This window comes from Hoplias malabaricus, chromosome 1 (assembly GCF_029633855.1).
Source record: "Hoplias malabaricus isolate fHopMal1 chromosome 1, fHopMal1.hap1, whole genome shotgun sequence".
Classification (NCBI taxonomy): Eukaryota; Metazoa; Chordata; class Actinopteri; order Characiformes; family Erythrinidae; genus Hoplias; species Hoplias malabaricus.
The window spans coordinates 47,189,082-47,212,176 of NC_089800.1; the positions used below are offsets into that span (position 1 = coordinate 47,189,082).

At 37.5% G+C, this 23,095-nt stretch overlaps 2 protein-coding genes across 3 annotated transcripts; one reads left to right on the forward strand and one right to left on the reverse strand.

Annotated features, from left to right (window-relative positions):
* Positions 1-718: 718 nt before the first annotated feature.
* Positions 719-23,057, reverse strand: vezf1b (vascular endothelial zinc finger 1b). 2 transcript variants are annotated; one of them, XM_066664861.1, is made up of 5 exons: positions 22,986-23,057; positions 9,127-9,896; positions 8,629-8,698; positions 4,719-4,884; positions 719-3,840 (listed from the first exon to the last, which is right to left on the reverse strand). In XM_066664861.1, exons 1-5 carry the CDS (start codon positions 23,016-23,018, stop codon positions 3,494-3,496), a joined length of 1,386 nt encoding a protein of 461 aa, XP_066520958.1. In that variant the 5' UTR covers positions 23,019-23,057; the 3' UTR covers positions 719-3,493. The 2 variants fall into 2 exon arrangements, with proteins under 2 accessions (XP_066520958.1, XP_066520966.1); XM_066664869.1 differs by having other exon boundaries at positions 3,720-3,840; positions 4,616-4,884.
* LOC136699517 (uncharacterized) lies at positions 6,542-7,497 on the forward strand. The gene has a single exon (XM_066674289.1). It carries the CDS (start codon positions 6,542-6,544, stop codon positions 7,277-7,279), a length of 738 nt encoding a protein of 245 aa, XP_066530386.1. The 3' UTR covers positions 7,280-7,497.
* Positions 23,058-23,095: the final 38 nt, after the last annotated feature.

A 23,095-nucleotide genomic window follows, 5' to 3' on the forward strand; every position in this document is an offset into this window, starting at 1 on the left:
CTTTGTTAAAATAATTATATTCATTGATCTTTTAAGGAAAAACACAAATAGGGGTTATTCTCTATAGAGACTAACAGTTTTCCTCAGAAAATGAACAAAAACCTATGAACAAATTAGTGCATACAAGAGTATTCAGTTGTCCATGAGTAATATTACAGAAATTCTTGTCAGTAATATACGTATTATTTAAAAAATGTATTGAAATGAAACTAAACACGAATCATGTACAATTAACTTAAACGTGTTCCTATTTATTTGCTGAATGTAACTGAAAAAAAAAACATTTTTAATATATGAAGACTTCCCATACCACTTTTCAGCTCTAATTCTTTTCTGTAAATCTTTCAGCTGTAAATCTATGTCTAAAATCTTACAAATATTTAAACCCTCCCTTTTTTATTGCGTTTTAAGTATGATTGACATTTACATTTAACTTCCGTACTTTACATACGTGAGCAAAGAGCAGTAGGTTTAAAATCTAGTCCGATGACAGGGCCCCGTTTAGACAAGCTGATTTTGATTTGCCCTTTAATTTGGATTGATCTTTATATACTGTATGTATAGAAATGCAGGAAGAAAAAAAAATGCCAATGGAACCCAAAATACTTGACTCTAATTTAGACTTCAATAACATTACCATGTATCCAGAATGAAAATGTCTTCTGTAATCCTTCATTCTTTAATGACAACTGGGACCTAAAATCAGCCCCACATATTACAGTGCAAAGGTAATACAATTTAGAATATTCATCCTCAGTCCTTGCCATTTGCAGGAAGATAAAAGATAGATGGACATAAAAAACGTGAAGCACTGTATTTTTAAGTAAAAATGAATATAAAACCAACCACCTGTCTCTGTGCAATACCACCACCAGTTTAGATCAGATTCATGGGCAAGGATGACCTACATCCATATCTTACAATTTTCTTTTATTTAGACAACCCAAATAAAAGGCACATAAAACATTGCGCATCGTGTTTACATAATTGTTCTTGACATACATACATTTAAAAAATGTAGGAATGTTTTACCTTTCTGCTAACCAAAAAAGCCTAGTCTTCATATATACAAAATTATCAATGTTAATGTTCTAATACAAAAAGTTTTATAAAAGGTTATTTTACTTGATGTTTTTCCTTGCACATGTCTAACATAACTACCACATCCTCTGAGCTAAATATATTATACAAAGATATACATTCACTGGCATTCACATGGTTTTGCCAATTCATTAAAAAAAAAATTTAAAAGGACTGAACTACAATTTCATTCTCCAATCCAAACAGGAAAATAATGTTATCCCTCGCTAATTATCAAACAGGTTTCTTTAGAATATGATGTGGGTGCATAAGGCATAAAAAAAAGAAAAAGAACACAATATTTTAATAAAAATCTAATGAAAAAATCTTAATTCTTCAAATGTGAAATTTTCCAAATCAATACAGCTCTTACATCTTCACAAAAGACCTCACATATTCTGTTGTGGCATTTTCAGACATTTTTATATCAGGCACAGAGGTAATGCCACTGTGGATGGACAAACATTTAGAACAAGCACACTCCAAACCCAAATGTTCTGTAATGATTTTAAACAGTTCATTCCTTAAATTCCAGTTTTCAAAGTTTAGCCAGAATAAGATGTGCCACGTTAAACAGGGCAATATTCTGACAGACAGAAAAAAAGGATATTGTTTCAGATGCAACAGATTCCTCAATGGGAAGTTCATGCAATGTATGGAATTTCTACATGTTGAAATGGGGAGACAGCTTAATAACAAATAAATTCCAAACATATGGTTTTAGGCTTGATTTTTTTTTTTCAATCACATATTTGAATTTTTTTTTAAATAATTACGCTCCTCTGAATCTAACTACAGTTCCAGTTTTGACCACATGTGCTGACAACAATATAGTAAAGGAGCTGAATATCATCAGCAGAACGTTCTGAGATCAATCAGGTCAATAAAGATCTTATTTGGACATATATCCTGCTGTCTAACAGAGCCTTAGTTAATAGAATACAATATGCGAGCCTCAAATGCACACATATCTCCTTATTATAACATAGCCACGACTATTAAAATAGGGGCACATTCAGCTGATTCTGATATTTGTCCCGACTCACCCTCAAACCACAGAGCACAGAATGAAGAGGAGGGCAACTTTGCAAATGAAGTCAGAAAGGAAGAGAATGGGTTAGCAGTTCAGCCTAGATATTGCTTTTACCATCCATAATGGATGAAATACTTTGTCTTGGTTAATTACTAACTTTCTACAGTCATTTGGAACAGATATCAGTGTCATGGATAATCACCAACCCAACAAACCCTGAACAACAGATGGCAGTTTTGGTTTAACCTTGTTAAAATCAAAAGAAAAACCTGAACCTTACACATTTTGCCACATTCAAATAATAATTATTTTTGCTAGAGTAACTTTCAAGGGATTATTTCAGTAAATTAGGAGACAACCATTTAGTGTATTACGTAAACAAAAATGTCCTATTTCCATGAGTGTCAAATGCATGAGTTGCTCTCAGCAAAGACTGTGAAGCCAAGGGAGTATAACCCTCATATCCTTATAGCAGTAACAGTAAAGAATTCTTGCTGACAACAAGACTGAGTCTGTAGAGGACCATTCCCAGTTAGCTCAATTCTAATAATAATAATAATACTGCCATTAAAATATCACCAATCAGACAAGTTCAGTGCAAGACTTGATTCAAACTGCTACTGTAATAATGTCCAACACCCAATAAGCAGAATGATTTCCCAGATATTAGAAACAGTACGATTTTTCTTCTACTAGGAATGACCATCTCTAGAAATGACTTAAAACTAGAATACAGCTACAGTTTTAAGTGGCATACATAGACAGTAAAACCACTTGGCCTCAGATCAGCTTTCCATACGTAGATAGTATTGTTAAAAAAATAATTATAATAACCATCTTCCATAAATGGAAGTCTCTGTCCCTTTTGTAGTACACGACTCAATGCATAAAACTAGGGAATACTGATGAGCAAGCTAAAAAAAAAATAAAAAAAATAAAGTCCTCACAGTTCATAAAATCATTAATACCAGTCACACACACACACACTATCTGAAGGAGTAATTTGCTCCTCATCAGATGGCTACTGGCAGAGATTTCCTGGCACTATCAAAGTGAAATCACCAACGTACAGCATGTCAGGCTTTCACTTCATGCATGAACTATTTTTTTTCCGTCCTCAAGCAACTTCACTACTCTCTAGATGGTCTAGGCCTGTTTACCCTACAACCAAAAATATAAGGATAATCAGAGTACCATCTAACATCTATTAGATCTTCACTTTTGTTGCTGCTGCAGTCTGTCCACACTAGCTTGTAGTTTCTATCTCATGTCTTTTTCTTCCTTCACACAGGAACCATGCTACTGAAGGAAGACTGGAACAGGAGACAACGTTTTAAAATAAAACATGAGGGTTGGATATGTATGTGGGGATGTCTGGTTCTACCAGGGTGGGGAAGAAGGCAGGACCTGGGAGAGAAACGGCATGCTCTCCATAGGCCTCATAGCGATGTTCAGAGGGCCTGTGATGTTCATGGGCATGGGCGTGGTGATGGCCACTGGATGGGCGATGTTCATAGGCGCTGTGGCTGGTATATTGACAGAGGCAATGTTGACTGGTCCGGTGATGGTGACTGGATGCTGCAGGCTGACTGGAGCAGTAATGTTGACTGTGTTTGAGGCGATGGTGACTGGGTTGCTCACTGTGCCACGGTTCATTGTTGTAGTGCTGGCAGCGGCCGAGGCAGTGACTGGTGTGCCCGAGGCAGAGTTGCACACATTGTTAGTGTCTGAAAGGAAAATAAAGATAAAATAAAGAAAAGAATAATTAGAGATTTGAGATCAAGGCTACGTCATAAATCATGTCGAGATGATCAAAACGACACAGAAATGTATTCTTACATACAAAGCATTGCTCTTCACAGAAAATGTAAGATTTAATGTACCAATCTTCTCTCTCACATACACAGACAAAACAACAATATAAAAACAAACATGCCCTAATACTAATGAAAACGTACAATTCAGATTAGAAATAATCGCACAGGATCTGTAGTGGCCGATTTACACACTGAAAATATTAGAAAATTTAATTTTTTTGGCCTATCTCTATTACAGTTTCATGAAAAGATGGCTGTGCGCTAATGCATTTGTTTGACCTAAATCAGTGTGCTCTATTAGTAGAGCAAGTTAAAGAACAAGTAAGCAAATTTTTAGAGTCTTTATTATCTGATTCTTATGAAGATATTAATGATAGTTTGTGAAATGTTTGAATGACAGTAACATGTACTTCAGCTTAACAAAGGAGACTGGGCTGTAATCAAATTGGACTTGATCATAAAATAATAATATAAATGAATATAAATGATACTGTGAATATGATAAAATAATTAGGGAAGACCTCCTTTAGCACTTGAGCACTGTATACGCGATCAGAAAACCCTTCAAGTGGCAGTGACCACAATGAGCAGTGAGCTTTCAGTAGTGGGGTTGAGGCAAAAGGAGGAGACCGAGGGAGTAGCTCCCTGCAGGTGTGACGACACAGTGGCAAACGAAGATGCCCACCTGAGTGTGTATCAGTGTGATGCGTCCTGGTTTGTTGCGGCTGGGGCGAGCGGAGGCCAGGAGGAGGTGGTAGAGGAGGAGTTAGGGGCGAGGGCTGGCGTACCTTTGTTACATGGGGTGGTGAACCCGGCTTGGCCATGGGTTTTCAGGTGGCTGGTGATGTAGGCAGCGCTCAGCATCTTGCCGCATATGTTGCAGGTGACTTTGCCCTCATGGCGGATCATGTGTGAGCGAAGACGGTCTTTGGTAGCGAAAGCAGACGTGCAGGCCTGTCACCAACAGAGGACAAGCAATTTTGTCAGCACTAACAGTGAATCTTACATCTATGCTTGAAAAAGAGATACAGCAATACTAGCAAAAATTATCTTGTAGTCTTTAAACCCTGTCACGGAATTGTATAAATTATATAGGCACCTGCTGATACCTATATAATAACTATGTTACCACTGTATTAACAAAAGACAAAATATATAATTAATCTTCAAACGCAAAAGATTAAGAGGAAGTAGTGAATTTCACCAGTCTGTCTGTCTGTCCATGTTAATGTAATTCACCTACCTAACCACACATCCTTAATCCTGAACACTGCACTAGGTCATTAGTCAAAGCAACGTCCAGTGGCCAAGCAAACGTACCACAACAATAAAGACGGAAAGCCAGGTCAGAATGCTCAAACAGGATTTCTCAGGCATAATGCACATGCGCTGTTATATGGCAACTATTTAAGTCATGCCTTTTAAAAATAAATGTGAGCTTAAATATATGAAGTCCTATAAGGGTCAAAATTATGCCAATGCCTTCTCTCCTACATTTTTCCCATTTATGTCTACCTGTCGTATGCATTCTCTTGTTTTTTCAATTTAGATGTGACCTAAGGCATGCGCTGACCAAACCCAAACAATGCATCAAGTCACGTTATTTGCTGGTGATTGATCGCCTGGTTAGGCGGAATATGTGCCATCACATGACACTGACTTGAGGCAGGGGCATTAGCTGCATTCCAAAGCCTAAGCTGCGGCAGAATGTTTGTTTGTAAAGTGTAAAATAATTGATTCATTAAAATATTAGTCTCTACACCATATTTTGTCAATAAGCTTACTGGCATAATACAGAACCATATCTAGCATACATTTTATTTAGTAGTATATTATTTTTAATCCCAGTAGAAATGTAAACGTTTAAAGACGTTTGAGTGTTTGAGCAGATGCAAACTCAATGCTGATTGCACGTGTCAGTTTTAATAACATTTTAAAAATAGTATTACATTGCAGGATACTATTAATAAGCAAAGTCAATCTGTTTTAACTAATGCTCTGAGGGAGATAAAACCATCCCAGTGATGTCACGACAAAGCCTCCTTAGTCTGTTCAATCTGTGTGACCCAAGTTATTTAGAAGGAGTCTTCATAGGACAGTCCTATCAAGGACACGTTCTATCTCAGCCAGAGCCTAGGCTTTGGAACGCAGCTATTGTTGGCAGAGATGCGACCCCTATTGCGCACCTGAACTACACCTGAACGTGTCGTTGGTCAATTTTAAAAAATCAGCGTCAGTGCCAGAAACAGTAACAACACACTTAATATGACACTGGTGTCAGTAAATTTATATTTACAATAAATAAATAAATGGCTATAAGTTTCTTATATTTAATAGTTTAAAATCCCACTTATTACGTTATAAATAATGTTGTACCATACACTGTACCTTACAGTTTATTAATAATCATTTGTACCACTGAGATAGAAAGGGCAACAATAACAACTTTATTGTCTAATACAGAAAGTGTCAAAGAACTTGCTGAACATATCAAGGCAAAGAATAATCCTCAGAATGTGAATTTAGTTATTTCACATGTTAAGGCAGACCACATTATTATTAATGTATAAAAAGTCAACCTGTTGGTGGTTAATTGTCACTCTGTTGGTGGATGAAGGAACATCACCTCCAACTGAATTTATCCAAAACTGAACTACTGGTCCTCCCAGGCAAGCAAGCTATTCTCCACAACATCAGCATCAAGCTAGAGTCCCTATCAGTGGCTCCCACCAAGGTTGTAAGAAACCTGGGTGTCATGGTTGATGACCAGCTGACCTTCGCAGATCACGTTACCGCTGTAGCTCGATCGTGCCGCTTCTCCCTATTCAACATAAGGAAGATTAGGCCATACCTAACTCAACATGCAACACAGCTCCTTGTTCAGACGTTAGTAATCTCCCGTCTAGATTATTGCAACGCCCTCCTGACAGGTCTTCCGGCCTGTGCTGTGAGACCGCTACAGATGATCCAGAATGCTGCAGCACGCCTGGTTTTCAACCAGCCTAAAAGAGCACATGTCACGCCCCTATTAGTTGAGCTGCATTGGCTACCCTTAGCTGCTCGCATCAAATTTAAGTCACTAATGATGGCCTTCAGAGTATTCACTGGTTCTGCTCCCATCTACCTCAATCGACTCTTAAAACCATACGTTAGCGCCCGCCCTCTCCGTTCCTCAAAGGAGCGCCAACTAACACGACCAACCCCCCGTACAGGTCAGTCGAGGCTATTCTCATCTCTGATACCACGCTGGTGGAACGAGCTTCCAAGCACTATCAGAGCAACAGAAACCCTCTCCGCATTCAAGAAATCCTTGAAGACCCAGCTCTTCCGAGAGTATCTCTTGCACTGAATGTCTTTCTTTAAAGCACTTATTACTTCCTGGCATATTGCACTTAATGTAAGGTATTTTGTATAAATTGTGCTCTAGTTTGAATGTTAGATCCTCTTTTGTAAGTCCCTTTGGATAAAAGCGTCTGCCAAATGCATAAATGTAAATGTAATGTAAATGTTAGTTCATTAAATGGTTAAACTTGTTAACAAATATGTGATGACGCTCACAGGGTTACTGTTGACTGCTGGAGAAAAAGTAAGGTCAGTATCTGGCAAGTTCTGAGATTTAACAATGTAGGTCAAGGATGGGCAAACTTTTCAGCTCAAGCGCCACACTGGGAATTGAAATTAGACAGGCAGGCGGAGAGGTGGGGGTTATGGGGAGGGGGAGCCAATATACATAAATTTCATGTGAAACCTCATGAGGTTCTTTACATAAGAAGTAAAGATTGCCTACCTACCTTATTCAGTTTTAGTGGGAACAGCGTTTTTGATCACTCTAAGTGGTGTTGGTCACCCTTTTTTTGTGTGTCAGACTCTACCGCTCGCTCTCACTCTCCCTTACTCACCCACTCAGATCCCCCTCCCCTCCCTGCTGCACTCTCCCTGACAGAGTCAGCACATTCAAACCTTTATTTGTTTCAAATAAAATGAATAAATGATGAATTTTTGAATATAAATGAAACACCAGACTCATTTAATTATGTGAATGTTTATGCATGAATGTGATTTTGTAATGTAATTTTTTTTTTTAATCTTTGTTTTAGATTGGTGTATCACTGTCTAAACAAAAACAATACACCATTTAAAGCAGCACTTTCAACAAAAGTTAACAGTTTATGTGTGACCTCTTAAACCAGACAAGTGGTTAGATCACACTGGCGTGATTGGTGACTCCAGAGGGGTACTAGCACTCAACTTATTGCCAAAATGTGACAAACGAATATCTGTAGACCTAATAGACTCTGCTTAACAGAGATCAGTAGTGTTTGACGCACTCAATCTAATGCAGGATATTGCAGGAAAAAGGTGAAATTAATGCAGTTTTAGGACAATTTTGTAAATACTCAGAGGGCATATAAAACAGCCTAACTGTATATAGCCTGCAGGCCATAGTTCACCCACAACTGGTGTAGACAGGTGTGGGTTCACTATTTGGCAAAAAACAGGTCACTCTTGCCCTTTCTGTGTATGTCTTAACTGATTATTAATTATTTAAAACCATTTGTAGACCTTCAAAAGTTTAATCTTATTCTAAAGTGGTACCAATGTAATCAGTGATACAAACAGGTCAAACTGAACACCAAAGCTTGCTACAGATGCCCAATACGTCAAAAGCCTGACAGTAAGAGAGACGAAGCTTCTTACCGTTACTTGGCATTTAAATGGTCTTTCTGTGGAGTGAACGTGCTTAACGTGACAGCTGAGATGATCCGGCCTATAGAGGAAAATGGAGAAGAAAAGAAAGAAGTCAATGACACATTGGGATGCTGTTTTTCTCTTGAGCTCAGAAGCATTAAAATGCAAAAAGAGACAGATGCACGTACATAAATTTGCAGAAGAGCTTAGTTAAGTATGATGCCACCTTAGATCTGGCAAGCATGTTTTTAATTAATTACAAATTACAAGTGAATCACCAAAATACAGGTAGTATTTACATTTAATTAATTAATTAATTAAATATCAGAAAATGTCTCACAAAAACCACAAACAGAGACCCACTCAGACTGTTACAATCTCAAACCTTTATGCAGTGAAGATGACACCACTTTATGATTATTGTCATAATCATAATCTCTTGTATCAGGTCAGCGTAACAGACAGGTTTTGAATTTTCCAAACCCAGGGATCACTTGCTCCACCCACCTGGAGAAGCCCTTCCCGCACACAGAGCAAATGTAAGGTTTATGCACACCCCCGTCATGTGAGCGCACATGGTACGTCATGCGGTCCTTTCTCTTGAAGCGCTGGTGGCAAATGGGACACTCAAACGGCTTTTCGTCCGAGTGCGACAGCTTGTGCCGGTTTAGATGGTAAACATCTCTGAAGGCTTTACCACACATCTCACAGCCATGGTTCTTCTTTACCGGCTTGGGAGGTTTCTTAGGCACACTAGGCTGCTGCTGCTGGGGCAGGGCAGACATTATACCAACTGTTGTAGAGGCAGAGGTGGTGGCTGTTGTTAGGATGCCCGCCACTGTGGAGACATAAGAGGGGTTGCCATTGTTGTCCCTTGGCACCGTGGAGATAAGAGGTACCATGGTTGGCGCTGTTGGTGTCTTCTTGGGTCGTGACACCATCTTGATGCCCGTGTGGCAGGACTCATGCCGTCGTAGGTGGTAACTGTCCCGGAAGGCCTTGTTACAGTAGCCACAAATAAAGGGGGTCTTGGATTTGGGCTCTTTCTTGATCACTACCTGACCCCCTCCACCCCCACCTCCTCCTCCCCCACCACCTCCACCAGCACCACTGGGCACATTGTCTTTGAGGAGCTCGCTGGAAATAACTGGGGGCTTCTGGTCCAGTGGGATAGGCAACACAGGCTTCTGGTCTTGTGGTTCAGCCCCAGAGTTAAGCAGGGGCAGCAGGCTGTTCTGACCCACCTGGTGCTGGTGATGGAGCGCTTCATTTGCCTGCTGGAAATAAGAAGATAAAAAGACATGAACACCAGATTCCTCAATAATAATACATTCTTAAATTATATTCTAAATTTGATTTTTAATCTTCTCAGCATTTGCATACAACTGATTTATAAAAAAGACATACTGCAAGCTGTAATGGCTGTGGCACACTGGCAAAGCAAACTGTATGTTATGTTCAAATATAAGAGTCTAAGAGAAAAAAAAATGTCTAAGAGTCTTTATCTCAGAAAATTAGAATATAAGAATATAAAAATGTTTTTTTAGTACAGCCAATCAAGCACAGTGATACTGTGGTTATTAAACCAGGTATTGGTACTTCCGGCAGTATAGACATGTGCCAAGTCCTGCTGGAAAATGAAATCCACATCTCCATAAAGCTTGCCAGCAGAGGGATAGATGAAGTGCTCTAAAATGTCCTGTTAGACGGCTGCGCTGACTTTGGACTTGATATAACACAGTGGACCGAAACCAGCAGATGACATGGCTCCCCAAACCATCACTGATTGTGGAAACTTCACACTAGACTCAAGTAGCTTGGATTGTGTTCCTCCTGATTTCCAAATGAAATGCAAAATTTACTTTTGACTTTGTGGCCCATATCCTGGATAAGACTGTATGTGGTGGCTCTTGAAGCGCGGACACCAGCAGCTGTCCAATCCTTGTGAATCTCCCTCAAAATTTTGAATGGCCTTTTCTTGATACTTTTTACTTCTACTCAACTTTCCTTTAATATGCTTAGATACAGCAGGAGGGTGTCGATGACTGCCTTCTGGACATCTGCCAAGTTAGCCGTCTTACCCATGATTGTGTAGCCTACTGAACAAGACTAAGGGACCATTTTAAAGGCTTAGGAAACCTTGGCAGGTGTTCTGTGTTGATTATTCTAATTTACTGAGACAATTACTTTTGGGTTTTCATTGGTTGTAAGCCATAATCATCAACATTAAAATATACAAACACTTTAAATAGATCGCTCTGTTTCTAATGAATCTATATACACGTTTCAATTTTTGAACTTAATTTCTCAAATTAAGAAATTTTTTGATGATCTTCTAATTTACAGAGATGCACCTGTAATTATGTGCATACAAATATTTCAGTCATAGCTTTTCATCTACATGCAGATCAATTAACACATTCCCAACATATGGTTAAAATTACCACACATTTCCCACATTTGTATAAATTTCCAACTAATGTATTCTGATGCCTCTGCTGCGTTTCAGACGAGAACATTTGATAGCAGAATTAGTTTTTAACTTATTATGAGCTAATATTCATGGGTTAGAGTGATAATGTGTTGTATAATAAGCCAAAAAGAACAAAAATTCGGTTAGCCGTTTTAGCATTTTCGTCATAGGATCTAATACAAAGCTGTTAGCACATCAGACTCTAATGCATTTCTCTGCTCTTCTGTCAGGAGCTAAGTGAACTATTCATACATAGATCACATATATACGCTTCAGTAATCGTCTTATTTCACTTGTGTTTTGTTTTAACATGGGAGAGACTGCAGACACAAACCACACATTACTTTGTCTCAGTATTTTTCCCGTTTAGAAGTAAATAATCAGATCCCGCTGTCCCTGTGCTCTGAGAGGGGAACAGATTCTTGGAGAAAATTTTTTAACAAATCCGTCTAAATGATTCCTCTGGTTTGGCTTAATAAAGTCAAACACAGTAGTTCTCCATGTCTAAAAGTGTGTGTGATCTGTCAATTTGAAACTGAATCCCAAATGTTTCCCTACACACTCTGTAGGGCACAGTTAGTCATAAATTAACGATTTGTGCACTCAAGAACTGCGCTGCATGTCTAACAATTTTAGTGTAGATTCATAGATTCATGTTTCCCTGTCAAATGAACATCTAATTACTGTCTGTATTATTAGTTTTATTATCTGTGATGTGCACGTGTGATGTAGGGAAGATGTTGCTACTTTGTGACCTGGCTCCTCTACCGAGACAAACAGAGCTCTCTTTACAAATGTGATTCAGATAAATTTGCCAAGGATTCATTCTTATATTTCTTTATTTCTAACATATAAACAAGGACTAAAAATGTTGACAGAAACAATAAAACAATGTAAATATCAATTTGAGTAATGTAGTTCCCCAGTATGGCGGCTACTCTCATCTGCAATGTCTCCTGAAACCCATGAATACCTTAAAAGGTTTATTGTTAAATTTTGAAATGTATTGCTTAGTGCAATGGCATCTAATTTAATACTATGTAATAGGTCTGTGCCATATCGTATTGTCGCAATTATATCGTCATAATTTTTTAAAAAGGTCAATATCGTGATATTCTAACATGTTTTCCTAACGACGCAATGCAATTAGCCATAATATGTTCTTTACATGAGTTGTTTAGGCACAGTGAAGTACTGTGAAAAGTGGCTCTGAATGACTGAAATTACATTTGTAATAAAATAAAACTTTTTAATAAATCAAACCACTTAATACTTTTAATATTTATTACATGTATTTCATATAATTAATATCAATATAACATTTTTATTGTTTTAGTAGTGTTCTTGAAATTAAAAAAAAAAGTATTTTTCATTGTTTTATCATATCACCAAAGATATCGTTATCGTGAAAATTCCCTAAAATATCGTGATATTATTTTAAGGTCATATTGGCCACCCCTACTATGCAAGCAGAAATCAGAAAATCAGAAAAGTGCTGGGTGATATGAGCGCAAAAATCAATATCATGATTAATTTTACATTTTACCACGATCACGATTAATGAACAATTATTTTGTTTTTGTATTTTTTATCCTCATAGTTCAGTGACTCCAGTATATGCCAGTATAAAACTTGGGATATTTTTTTCCCTAATGTTGCTGGGAGCTTGTTCCTCTCTTGTTTTTTGAACACTGTTCATATATGGTGTTTGATTGTGATTTGTTTATTTTTTCCCCCTTGTCAAAGTTTACATTTAACTCCTTTTTTAAGTCACCTTAATTAAAGTCAAAACACTACATGTCCAAAAAACAAATGCTGTGATTTTCTTTGGTACGAGCCGCTCTGTCGGCCTCAGCATTTAGGTTCTCCTCTGTGTTGCTTCCATGTGGCAGATAGGGGCAGAATCACATGACTACAGTGTGACAGTGTGGTTTAAAAAGGGACAGTACACAAACACACAGTGGGGACATAAAAAAACAAAAAACAAAGTATGAACATAAATATAATCTATATACACAAGATTAAGTTGATTAGAAGTTCTGAATATCGATTTCGATTACTTTTGTATTAATTGCCCAGCCCTAAACCAGCATTATTTATTATCAATATGGCACAATATTGAAACAACAGGGCTGCACTTCTGAAAAACTGTTAGAACTGTTCATGTCAAACTTGAAGTAAAAATAATTAATCAGCATTACTTGACAGTGAGTGAATAACAAATCAGGTTGACCATGTAAAATCTTTATCAGAAATAGAATGTGACTCATTTGAAGAGCATCTGTGCAACTTGGAAAACTAGAAGCTCTGACTGAGACTCAAAGATACAGAATGATGAGCAATCATGTGAGAGGCACAGAAAGAAAGAAAAAAAAACCAGACGAACAGGGGAGAAGGAGATACATTACCCCACAGTTGAGAAATTGGACAAAAATATCAAGCTCATCCAAGCAGTAAACTGTTAAAAGTGTTTTCAGAAACAGAATTAAACACTGGCATACGTCTAACTAACAGCATAATGTGTTTTACACAGCTCAAATCACCAGCGAGCACAAAAGGACAATGTACTCTACATAAAAAGACACCTAAGCACACTGCCACTACGGGACCTAAATCTGTAGTGTGTAAAGTGATCTCTGGCTGCGATGAAAGCAATTCCTCATGTGACTGGCCTCACAGGGCACAGGCTGTTCTGACTGATGTGTTATATATGCCACCACCAAAGAACAATAGAGCACCTAAGTAAGTTTACAATTTTACCATAGTAAGTAATTCGTTATGTATAACATACACATTTATAAATTGTAAACATTTGTGCCCTTAGCATCACAGAAAATCATAAAATTATATAGTTACTAATTTGTAAAATTAATGGTTGTCACAGTATTTCAGCATCACATATACATTCAACTCTTGTGAAAAACTCAAATCTATTCTATTTGATAATGATAATTTTATGTTATTTGTTGAAATATAAACCTAGTTTTTTTCATGCAGTTAAGTATTTTTTCTAACTAGATTAGGATTTTATATGGACTTTTGCAGAAATAAAACATGGATTGATATATCTGAGAGGACAAAGCGGTCAACAGTGCATAGCCCAAGAGGGTTTCCAGGGTCAAGGCCTGAACAGAGGGCAAATACAATTAGAAAGACTACACTATCATTAAAGCTCGTCTATTCTGCAGCTGCAGGCACTCTCCTACTTGCCATGGTTACAGTTGCAAAATTCTGGGAATTTTCGAAGTTGGGAAACTTACCATGAGAATTAACGGGTAATTATGGGGAATTAATGAGAATATTCAAAGCTAAAGGTGAAAAACTTACATATATTTGGTAAAAAATATACTGAAGCATAATCTTGGCTAAGGGTGGCACAGCAGGTAGTGTCGCAGTCACACAGCTCCAGGGACCTGGAGGTTGTGGGTTCGATTCCCGCTCCGGGTGACTGTCTGTGAGGAGTTGGTGTGTTCTCCCCGTGTCCGCGTGGGTTTCCTCCCACAGTCCAAAAACACACGTTGGTAGGTGGATTGGCGACTCAAAAGTGTCCGTAGGTGTGAGTGTGTGTCTGTGTTGCCCTGTGAAGGACTGGCGCCCCCTCCAGGGTGTATTCCCGCCTTGCGCCCAATGATTCCAGGTAGGCTCTGGACCCACCGCGACCCTGAATTGGATAAGCGGTTACAGATAATGAATGAATGAATGAATAATCTTGGCTAAAATAATTAGATACGATACCAAAACAGTTAAATAGCAAAGCTGTTCCTCAATCCCAGGCACTCCATCACATGTACAGCGTAGGTCCAGATGATTTCTCAAAACCCTACCCTCACCACTACTGAAAGCACACATTTGGACCAAAGAACTACCTAAAGTCAAGTAAGTTTTGACGAAGCTCATATTTGTATTGACAGTAATAGCACTGAAACATTTAAAAAACTATTAAATCAAGCTGTAATTTCACATTTGCTTGCAATCTGGTAAATCAGAAAAGTTTACCAAGGCTAGCAGGCTAGCAAGATGTTAGCTTACCAAGGCTAGCTACCTATAATTTTTGCCTCAATGGGTTTCTGTAACCAAGAATTAATACTTATTATTCATTTAACATTTTGAAGACCATTAGCTTTAGTGTTTTTACACTTTGTCATTTTATTCAACAGCAGAATGCCACATGCATCAACCATGACATCACATATGTCATAGCTATTATTTGTATTATGCCTTTGTCTGCTGTTGACAACAAAGAAAAAGGTACACTGATGATAGTGTATGATACAGTCCAGTTAAATTATCCAATATTTCATATTAATTCCAATAAATTCACAAAGTTTATTTATATATATATATATATATATATATATATATATATATATATATATATATATATATATATATATATATATATATATATATATATATATATCTCAGTGTCGGATGCTGGTCTTTCAAGGACGGGAAGCTCAATTTCGGCCTACATCATAAAATGTGTCGGTTTATTTGTGTCGTAAATTCTACCCTCTGTTCCTTTTCAAGAAAATGATCTGTGACCCTGTCGTACCAACAAGGCGTCTTTCCCAGGGACTCGACTAGTGTCCTCTCAATGGCCAGCAGAGCTAGGCTACTTAAACGGCCTTGGCCCATGTGAAGTGTGTCCCCCTGTGTGTGCGCTTTGTGACGGTGGAGGGGCTCAGCAGCACCCGCGGGACAGAAACTGCGATAGAAGTCAGAAAGAGTGATAGAAGTCAGTCTCCAAACACAAGCAGCTACAAAAAAACCCCACCAGAAATAGAAGCTCGACTTGTTGCTAGTTGTTTTTAACAAAGAAAATGCCGCTAAGAGGATTAAGAAAGTCTCCGGTTCAACTCAGAACAGAATGAAAATGTAATGCTCCCAAAGATCTCTACACCAAAGGATCGCTGATTCGCTCATTTCGCTGTCAATCAAAAAGGGATTCAGCCTCAGACAGATCATCCAATCATCATGCAGAAGCTGAGCGTCCGGGCCAGCCCACTGTTCCATAGACCCCCAGAGACGCTGAGCGTCCCATGGGCGGGACAAAGCCCAGCATTTATCCAATGACTCGTCTCGTTTTGCTGCACTTTGCTATTGAACTCTGTGGACGCTCAGCGTCCTCACTGTTTAAAGCACCGTGAAACTACGGGAATGATTGAGAGGAAAGCTGTGTCTTTACCAGTGATAAGAAGCTGATTCTGAACAAAAGTTGAGCGCGATGTAGTGCATATTTATTCAGTGACATGTACACACAACAGTATATATTTGATCACTTATTTTTTGACATTTTAGGGGAAGCTGAGCTTCCCTTGCAGTCTTAGAGCAATCGCCTCTGATATATATATACATATATATAAATATAATGCTGGGTTAACATTTTCAACTTTAGATTAAAATGTTTATTTTTATAGATATTAAAACATTAACCAATGTACATTTTATTTGAGGCGTGATACCTGTGGCTTAATATAATACACATAATATTGTAGAAGGAGAAAAACAAATGCAGGACATATCAAAATCCCTTATCCATCATGTGTTTTCAATGTCTATGTCAGTTTATTTATAAAGCACATTTAACCAAAGTGCTGTCCAACAAAATATTCTTTGGTTTTCAAAACAAAATTTAAATACGTTTCCACTGAGAAATAACCATCAGGGGCTTTCGGTGTTTGGCTGAATAAGATGGTTTCATAGGAGTAGAGCTCTCAGTAGTCTGAATAATTAGCCCCTTCAGACTTTGAAACAACAAAGTATATTCACTAATTTCATCAACAGAATACCTGGAGAGGCTAGATTTAAAGGTAAAGGGCTGCATGAAATGCGATGGAAGACTTAAATTGTAACAAAATGGATGAAGCAGAGATGAATGGGATGAAGGCATTTCATGTAGGTCTAAAAACATAAGTAAGCAAATTGATGACTTTAAGACAGAACTAAAAGCAGACTTTAGAAGGCTCAAGGAGGAATTTAAACAGGAAATCAGAGACGAACTGAATTAAAACAAGATATCAACCAGACGCTAACAGCTAATGCCCAAGCAATACATGAACAAAACATGAGTATTGATGAAGTAATAACATGGATTGAGGATCTGGAAATAAAAATTAATAATGTGCTCCAACAAACACTGAGAAAGCACAAATCAAAGTTAGATATACTAAATGATTGGAATCCAGGTCTAGAAGGAATAATTTATTAATTTTCTGCGTCCCTGGAGACAGGGAGCGCCGTTCAGTTCCACATTTCACAGAGAAGCTGTTATAAGACAAACTTTTCCTAACAAAAGCCAGACTTACAGATACAATGAACACACCTAGCTCTGACAGAGAAATGGCCCCCTCCAATGCTTCCTAGACCCATCATTGTCGACTTCCTACAGTTCAGCATCAAAGAGAAGGTTCTCGGAAAAGCATGGCAAAAAAAGATTAAAACTGGAGAAACCACACTGTGGGTCGGCCATGATTATACTGCGGCTGTGGCACAAAAAAGCAAAGTGCATGCTAGTGCAAAAAGAGCCCTCAAAGAGAAAGGTATTTGCATTCAGATGCCATTCACCAAGATACAGGTACACTTATGCCCCTTTCACACATGAACTCGAAGAATTTCTAGAGAAACTCCGGAGTATTGGGTCCGAAGATGTCCCGGAGTGGTCATTCACACATGCCGCTCACAGCGGGAGATCTTCTGCCTCAGGCGTGCTCTCACAGCGGGAGACGAAAAACATGCTTTAGTCACGGCGCACAGGGCTTGTACAGCACGTGTAGGAGAAACTCCGGAACATTTCCCGCACCGTTCTCAGAACATTTTCTAGGGCTCGAGGAGGATAATGTCCAGATAAGGTCCGGGACGAATGTTGCAGGTGGTCACATTCACACATACAGCTCCTCCGGGTAAACTCCAGAACATATCTGGATTACCATGCGTGTGTGAAAGGGGCATAAGAGGAAGGAGCCTGCTCGTAAAACAGTGCAGGAGATAAATAATCATGCACTTTTATAACTGGCACCATAAAAGCAAACTCTTTTATGAAAAACACATGCAATATTAACCAGAAATTACACTGTATGTGGACAAAAATTTGTTAATTACAGACAGATTCCCAAGATCTGGCTTGCCATTTAAAATACAGAAATATAAGCCAACAAATGCAAAATGCTTAGTATAAGCCAAATCTGCTGGATTCAGACAGGCATTATTTTTTAGTTGTTAATGTAAAAATGTTATCTTGTGAAAGTATGTTATTATGTGAGATCTTTGTTTTTTTTGTGTGTGTGTGTGTGTGTGTGTGTGTAAAGCTTGATGCATTATAGAACAACCAGACTCTTCAGAATGCGCCAGTGGCATGCTGGCCTGCTGAGAGTCTTCACTGTGCTGATTCAAATTCAAATTCATTTTGAAGGCTGAACAGCAATATCTGTAATGATGAAGAAGAGTGGAGCATGCAAAATAGAGCTGGCCGATGTTTATAAATTCTAGATACACCATTTTAATTTGGGGAAACTGTATAAATTTGTTGTTCATTCCATTTCTTGCTACAAATAACATCCAAACTGTAAACAGTTTCTTTAAGAGGTGCTGTTGCACATGCTTGTAGTTCTGCTCTGCTGAAGAGAGAATGGTACGTTTTGGTTTACAGCCAAACCAATCATTAACTTGTAACCAGCATTTGGCTTAATAGAGAAAAAAAACAAACAAACAAACAAACAAATAAAAAAAACAGCTTATCTACAGCCTCTTTATAAACTAACAGTTTCTGTTTGAATTTATTTATATTCTTATCAAATTCTACACTTCCACAATCAAAATCAAATATGCTTGTTTTCTTATGACAATCTGGAAGAACTGCTGTATTTAAATATATATATTTGTATGTAGCCACCAGTTATGTAAGCTGTTATTAGCCACAATGTGTGTCTTCATAGAAACATGCTCAAGTGATGTCTACATAAATAACATTTGATCATTTATGCATGGCAACACGTTTATGCTGAATTAGTGGTAAATCAGTAAACCTACACATTATCTACGGTGATAAATAAAACTGGACAGAAACCCTAAATTTTAATCTTGCTTCAGGAGTGAGGTTGAAATTCCAGTTTATCAAGTTGTCAAGATACTTCAGCCATACACCCACAGTGTGTTTTCATTTGCAAAGAGGTTTTATTTATTGCTTTGAGTTATCCAGCAAACTGTATCATTCCCCAACATGATCTATATAAAGGTTAAATTTGGAAATCTTTTAATGAAAAATAATGTTATAATTAATCTAGTACATGTTACTAATCAATACAGATATACCTCCACTTATACAGTTAGTTCTGTCATTTTCAATGTTACGGGAAAAATAAGATTTGATTAACGTCAGTTTTTGGAACTTTTCAGCGGTCAGCAAAAAAAAAATTTTTTTTTAATTCCAAATTCCAAAAATTACAAACCATAATAATAATGATACTACTACTACTAATAATAGTAATAATATTATTAACAACAACACCTACAACCAATAAAAGTGAAAAATCACATGTAGTGTAGAAAGACATTTAAAAGATTAAAAATGATACATATATTGTCAAATATTACCGCGACCCTAAAATGGAAAAGCGTAAAAGAAAATGTATGAATGTATGTATGTATATTGTCAAATATTGTCTCACATACTTCTCTTTTCAAAATAACATCAATTTTATACATGAAATGGTATGAAATTTTAATTTCACATTTATTGTGGCCAAAGTTACCAGTGATTCTGTATTGCTAAACTGTGCTGAAAAGTTCAAGTAGTACTCATAGACACTAATAATTTATAGTGGCATTTAAGATAGACTAGGTGGCAGGGTAGTAATTCCGATTAGAATGGGTTATTTTTTGTCCGAAATTAGGTCTGTCGCAATAATTACGTTGTCAACATATTGTACAATATATGGACATTTCTTCAATAAATTTTGCTGACATTGTCTATTGTATTTACTGGTTTGTTTGTTTACATAAAAATGAACATCACCAGTGCTTTAGCCAGTAGCTCTCTTCTGTTCTATCATTTTCTCTGAAAACTGACATAATGGCTTCAGAATAGAGACCAGAGAAAATGATAGAACAGAAGAGAGCCATGGGATAAAGTACTGGAGATGTTAATTCTTATGTATCTAAGTGACTCTTCCTAACTTTGGCTGATATTGTAACTTTATGAGATTTTTTAAAAAAGATCAATAAACATTAAAAGAGTATCACTGTCAGGAATTCTTTTACTGTAGTTTACAGTGAAACCAATAACCATTTCAGCACTGCATCAATTAAACAGCAAAAATCTTACAAATCAATTTTAAGTTTATAATGTGTCTTTGTAAAGAATTCATTTGACTTAAGTTGTTGAATAAAATCTAAATATCAATATTGCTGGCTAAAACCAATATCAGTATAACCGTACAGAAATTATTTTGCCCAGCACGTTAATGTAAAAAACGGGCAAGTAAACCCTACATTAACCTTGTTATTAGACTGTCTCTTTAAACTTTTTCCAATTTTTCCATCTTAGATTATCATTTAACCAATTTAGAAACTGAACAGAGACTGAATTCGCCCAACTTCATTAAGTGTTTATTTTATTACAGACACATTAAGAGATACCGGCTGCATAAGGCCATGCTGACACCTCCAAAACAATGCAAGTGACTTACCACGTCATTTTATCAGACGCTTCATCACAAGAATGGAATCAAGCAGAACCACTAATCAACTGCCACAGAAATCAAAACCTGATCCCTTCATAAGAATTTTCTTCTGTCATTATGAACTGCACATTTTGACACATTTTATAAATATACATAACCAAGCATAAACAGTAGAAGTTACACGAATCATGACATTATGCTACTTCCGTGCAAAAGAATTCTCCAGATGTGTACTGATAAGCAAAAACCTGTTTCCAGCTTAAAAGATTTGGATCAGCCTTTAGTGATTAAATGTCTTGGATATTGGATTTCAAGCAATTTTAGAAGGTATTCCAAGGAAAATAGTCAGATAAAAAAAAACTGAGCAGACATTTAGAAGCTTGTTACAACTTGTTTTGCAAAATACTACATTTCATGTTCTGTTTCTAGAGAAATGCATTTTGAAACTCATAAGCTAAGCCAAAGTTAAATTTTTTCTACTGTACCCTACAAGGATTCTCATAACACTCACAAATCAACATGTTGCTTTTGTTATTCCACAGCAAACAATCCAATGATCCAAGAATCAATGCCAAATAGACCAAAATAGGCAAAACTATATTTTATTGCTATTGTGATTACATAAAATAACAATATGTTTTAATGCTTTTGCGATTTTGAGACAAAATATATGCTTTTCAGACCATACATTGATTATTTTCTGCATTACATTGGTCCACTGCATATTGCCATGTTGAGTGAAAAAAAAAATGCACAGCCTGCTTTTCAGTAAACTATAACCATAATTGTATGTATGTATATATATATATTTTTTTTTAAGAAACTTGACCAACAGCACAAACTAGTTACATTCCTGTCAAATCTGAAATGATAAACAATGTGCACTGCTCTGCGCCACGCGAGGGTCCTCTGCAGCTCCACTGTACTGTGGTGAAGTTACTGAGAGTAAAAGGGCAGGGCTGCTGGCGCTGGACACGGGAATCAGCAGCAGAGTTTGAAGCAAAGTGAGCATAGCTCAGATTCCTTGTGGATGCTCGTTTTTTTTGACGAGCAGAGGTCAAGGGAAGGAACTTTTGGCTCCATCTCAAACCCGCCAAAGTCTCTGTTCAGTTCATAGAGAAGTAGACTCAGACTGAGGCTACTGCACATTTACACAGAGCCTGCTCCTGTTTCGAGACTGTAAACAGGCAGATCAGCGTGGATGAACGCTGAATAAAAAGCTAAAGATGGATTCTTATTCGAATTTTCTGTTCCACCTTAAGTGACGTACCAGTAAACCAACTTCACAGAGCTTGTTTTTGTATTCTGAGAGTGCGAGCATGTAACGTACACTGCTGCATCATTTAAGGTGGAAGGATAAATTCGAAAAGAAGACAACTTCTGTATCGCATAAGCTAACGTTGACGCTAAATTCGATTGCGTTTAACACACATGCTATGATAAATCACATTTTCCGTTCCACCTTTAAAAAACAATGCAGTTTGGCTTCATAATCCGAGTTGCCGTTGCACATTAAATGGAAAGATTTAAGGCAGTTTCAGCCCCAATGTAACGACCGAGAAAAAAAGTTTGATTTTAGCACAAGTCCCGTGATAATTAACGTTATAGCTACCTTTTCCGTTCTTGTTTCTGCCAAACCGCAGCACCGTTTAAGGTGGAATGGAAAATAAGAATAAGAAGCAAAAATTAGCCTCGTTAAAGCGACCACAGAAAAGTTGGTTGCTTTTAAAACACGTTCCACGATAACCGCTTTGCTGTGTGTGTCCAAGTATTCAGAAAAGCGTTTATTTACTGTATTTGAACATGTTTTTTTCTGTTTATCGACCTGCCTCGCTGTAAGCATGCGACTATTTAATCAATGACGGGCTTCATTAAAAGTATATATGCGCTGCCAAATAAATGTAAGCGGACTAAACCTATGTAACACGAGTCGGGCCTTATAGGAGAGAGTGACACGAACTGACAAACAGAAGAAAAACAGATGAGAAAGAGCCCCGTACTTCACAGCTGGAGTCTGGACTGATGTAGCGAGCCAAGCTAGTGTAAGCTGGCACGCTAGCTAGTTAGCACGCTAGCACGCTACCATTGTTTTGCTTGAATAGATTTACCTCAAATTAGTGTTGTTTTCATATATGGCGAAGCAACGAACACAAGCCTTGCGGTTTGAGATCGATTTAAAGTCGCCGCATTCCGTTTAAAATGGTTTCACTCACCTGAAATAAAAATGAACTCCAGCTCGGCTCCATTGCAACACTTAAAAAAATCTGCAGGAAACCTACAAGAAATCTACAACAAAGCGGTTAAACATGGCAGCGGCTCCAAC

Excerpts from the sequence above, each read along its gene's own strand:
- LOC136699517 (XM_066674289.1), top strand. The coding sequence starts at position 6,542 with ATGAAGGAACATCACCTCCAACTGAATTTATCCAAAACTGAACTACTG.
- vezf1b (XM_066664861.1), bottom strand. The coding sequence starts at position 23,018 with ATGGAGCCGAGCTGGAGTTCATTTTTATTTCAG. Across the intron at positions 8,699-9,126 it reads TGCGGGAAGGGCTTCTCCAG|GCCGGATCATCTCAGCTGTC; the intron begins GTGGGTGGAGCA and ends TTTCCTCTATAG. Across the intron at positions 3,841-4,718 it reads CACCACCCCATGTAACAAAG|ACACTAACAATGTGTGCAAC; the intron begins GTACGCCAGCCC and ends TTTTCCTTTCAG.